The sequence below is a fragment of the Eulemur rufifrons genome, chromosome 6 (assembly GCF_041146395.1).
Source record: "Eulemur rufifrons isolate Redbay chromosome 6, OSU_ERuf_1, whole genome shotgun sequence".
Lineage (NCBI taxonomy): Eukaryota > Metazoa > Chordata > Mammalia > Primates > Lemuridae > Eulemur > Eulemur rufifrons.
Window position 1 is genome coordinate 92,010,208 of NC_090988.1, and position 3,958 is coordinate 92,014,165.

Consider the following 3,958-nt stretch of genomic DNA (forward strand, 5'->3'; position numbering starts at 1 on the left):
GTTCCACACTGTCCTTCAGATTCTCAGGTTGTCAGGTCCTCTGCTCTCTACAGTTTGTAGTTTAAAATTCACCTAAGCATCAATATCCAGCTGTCAGATATTGGAGAAGGGGTAGGAATGCCATCCACATTTTTTAAACACCTAGGTCTAGAAGTTTAACATATAAAAATTATACTTCCCTTCCATTGGTGAGAGCTAGTCACGTAGTAGTAGTAGACAATGTCATTTGTAGTGGACAACAACTTTCAGGCAACAACTCTACCTTACTGAGCAAGAACTCTACATTGAAAATATTCAGAATCTGAGAACTTCTTACCACATTTAATGCTACTACCCTGGTCCTAACAACCATATCTCTTGCCCTTATCTTATAATTCACTTCTACCCCAACATCTCTACAATCTCTTCTAAACTAAAAAACTGAAATGGTCCTTTTAAAACAAGCCTGCAAAAATGAAATACAGGATTAATCTTGGGAGATTTTTATGGCTGGGCTTAAGCATGGTACACAACCTTTCTACCTATATGCTCTTACTTAGATAGACCTCAGCTACTTGGACACAGAAACTACAAAAGCAGCTGAGAAAAATGTCTAGTTTTTAGGGGTTATGCTTTGTTTTATTTTACTTTTCTCTATAAAAGAAGGAGGATTGGATTTGGGGACAATATAATGGACTTCTCAACCTTTCATTAAAAAAGGGATCATATTATAACCCAAAGAAGAAAGTAGTAAGACAAAGGTTAGTATATCTGAGTACATAATCATTGAAAATATGTTATAAAACATCATAGGAAGACACACAACATGCTTTAAACAAAAGATGTGGCATGCATAACAAACTTATTAATTTTAAAGAAAGATATAGTAAAAATGAATGCACTAGAACTTTTTAAGGTCACAGCTAGTTCTACTAGCTAGTGTATTGATGCAATTAACAAATATTTATTAAGCTCCTCTGATGTGGAGAGTTTATGATACTGGTATTACAGTGACGATCAAGTCAGAAATGATCTTTTCTCTCATGGAAGTTCAAGTTCAGTAAGCTAGCATTCTTAAATATAGAGTAATTCGAATAATTACTTCATTTCAAAAAAAAATATGAGTTGCCCAAGAGAAAAAGAAACAATGTCAACAAACAGGATCAAATAATTCTAATGCCCAAGGAGCATGTTGTAATATTTAACTTCGTTAGAATCTCAGCATATTTAAATTATAATAATGAGGAATCTCTCTGCCTTTCAAATTGACTAAGTTGTAAGATCTATGATCAGGACATAGCCAAATAGCGAAAGGAGGTTCACTGGTGACGTAGGCAGTTTGCAGTTATAAACTTAAATATAGTAGAAGGGAAAATTAGATAGTACTCAAAGGTAACATATGATATGATATACTAATATAATAAATAAAATAGATATAAGTAATAATTTTTTTAGGTGACAATGAGTTTGGTACTAAGGAAAATTTTTAAAAGGGAACTCATAAAAAATTCTGATCAAATAGACTACTATGGGAAAAAAGCATACAGCTTACACATCTCCCCACATAAATGTACATATATATATGAATATATGCACATGTATACATATGAATATACACATATGTATATATACACACATATATGTATGCATCTATGCATATTAATAAGTACATAATTTTGCTTTTATTGTGAAAGCTCCAGTTTTATTTTTTAAATATCCTTTTAAAATTATTGCTAAATAAAAGAAGATGAATAGGACTTATGTCCTAACAAGACAGATTACAGATTTTATGCATTCACAATCAAACTCAGCTCTTTATGCCTCAAACTTTTTCTTGTTTTTCATATCAAATATTTTCAAAACTGAGGCAACTTTATGATAAAATAATGAAGTATAGCATATTTGGTATACATAAGTTATGATTTGTTAATTTTAAAGGCAGATATGGTAAAAATGAATATAATAGAACTTTTAAGGGCACAGCTAGTTCTACTATCATCAGGCCCATAAAGACAAAACAAACAAAAAAACAGAAAAAGAGTAAATATATTTCTACATCTCTTCAAAATACTCTGAGAGTAACTTGCTAAAATCTACTTAGGGGAGCACATTTTAAATTCCAAAACACCAATGAGGTTGTGTCAACACCTCAGTCATTTAAAAAGGTAAAGATCTTAAATTAATATCATAAGATATTAAATAATTCCTTTTATAAATAAATTGTATTTAATGAAGTAGTTAGTACACATTTGAAAATGAAAACCCATGTGGTATGCAGTTAATTAATGTTGCTTATAAGTATAATACATTATACAGAAAATATTCCATTATTACGGAACACGTCTCCAAACATAATAGTGATTAACATTTCCCCAAATATAATAGTGATTAATGGTGAAACTGAGTTCAATTTAAACATTTTGAAAAAGATAACACAATTCCAGAACCAAACACTACTCTAGATGCAAAGAAAAAGAGAATAATAGAGATCATTATAGTTTTTATAAAAGCAGAATTGAAAGGATGGAATTGTGAAATGTCAAAGAAACATGAAAAAAATTTCCCAAATACAAAATAATCTACAGAACTTGACATTGTCAGGAAAGGGGAAAATTGTAGATGATATTATCAACATGTTTTCATCATTTCAGATTTCATGACCCAGAAAATCCTATTTACAACACATTTCTCTTATCTCAACACCATTATTCCTTTTCAAGTATATATTATTTTTGTCTACTCATTGAAAATATAAGTAAAAAATCTCCTCAAAGTTATCCAAGAGAAATGGTTAATTTCCACCCCTTCTAATGAACTATGGATGTCATTGTGCATTTTATGTTTTTATTTAGTTGAAAATGCTCTACCAATTGCTTTGCTCATGGCCTCCTTCACGTCCTTGTTCCTGAGACTGTAGATCATGGGGTTCAGCATAGGAATGACCGTGGTGTAGAAAACAGCCACCATTTTCCCCTGCTCCACCGACTCCTCAGTGGGGCTTCTAAGATACATGAAGAAGAGTGTTCCATAAAATATGGTGACAGCTGTCAAGTGGGACCCGCATGTGGAAAAGGCTTTCTTTCTTCCTTCTGCTGAGCGCATTCTTAGGATGGCAATAAGGATAAATATGTAGGAGACAATAATGACCAATAAGGAGTAAGAGAAGTTGAGACCTGCCAGTGTGCGCATGGTGTATTCTTTAATGAAGGTCCCCGCACAGGCCATTTTGATGAGAGCTGGGTCTGCACAGTAGAAATGGTTGATCTCAATGTTCCCACAGAAGTACAACCCGTGGGTCCACAGTGTTGAGATCAAACTAATAAAAAAGCCATAAACGTAAGGGAAAGAGATCAGTCGAATACAGACAGTTCTTGACATTCTGCTGCCATAAAGTAGAGGGTTGCCAATCGCCATGTATCTGTCAAAGGCCATCACAGCAAGGATGAAGACTTCTACGTGGACAAAGGCAATGAAGAAAAAGCACTGCACTATACATCCAGGATAGGAAATGGTTTTGGTCTCAGATACCAGATTCTCCAACATTTTAGGGGTGACATTAGAGGAGAACCACACATCTGCAAAAGACAAGTGACTGAGGAAAAAATACATGGGGCTGTTGAGCTGGGGACTGATCCTGATTAATATGATCATGCCAATGTTCCCAATCAAGGTGATAATGTAGACCACCAAGAAAACCAAAAAGAAAAGGAGTTGTAATTCAGGACGAGTAGTTAACCCCAAAAGAATAAATTCTGTCACATCAGTAAAATTGAGCATTTTCTTAAATCTGATCCACAGATAGATGCATTTTATCTAATGAAATAAATAGAATTCAGTAAATACACACACCTAATATATCTTATATTTTCCTAATTCATTTCATTGCCTTTGCTATTTTTCTTTCTGTCCCTCTTCTCTTCTTTCTCACATATATTTTCTTATCAGTATTTATTTCTCAAATGTTCCTGTAGATTGAAAA

General features: G+C 33.2%; 1 protein-coding gene across 1 annotated transcript; it reads right to left on the reverse strand.

Moving 5' to 3' along the window:
• Window positions 1-2,823: 2,823 nt before the first annotated feature.
• Window positions 2,824-3,756, reverse strand: LOC138384487 (olfactory receptor 5M3-like). Its single transcript, XM_069469995.1, has one exon. It carries the CDS (start codon window positions 3,754-3,756, stop codon window positions 2,824-2,826), a length of 933 nt encoding a protein of 310 aa, XP_069326096.1.
• Between the last annotated feature and the right edge of the window lie 202 nt (window positions 3,757-3,958).

Bases quoted from the DNA above. Each gene is read 5' to 3' on its own strand.
- LOC138384487 (XM_069469995.1), bottom strand. From the start codon at position 3,756: ATGCTCAATTTTACTGATGTGACAGAATTTATTCTTTTGGGGTTAACT.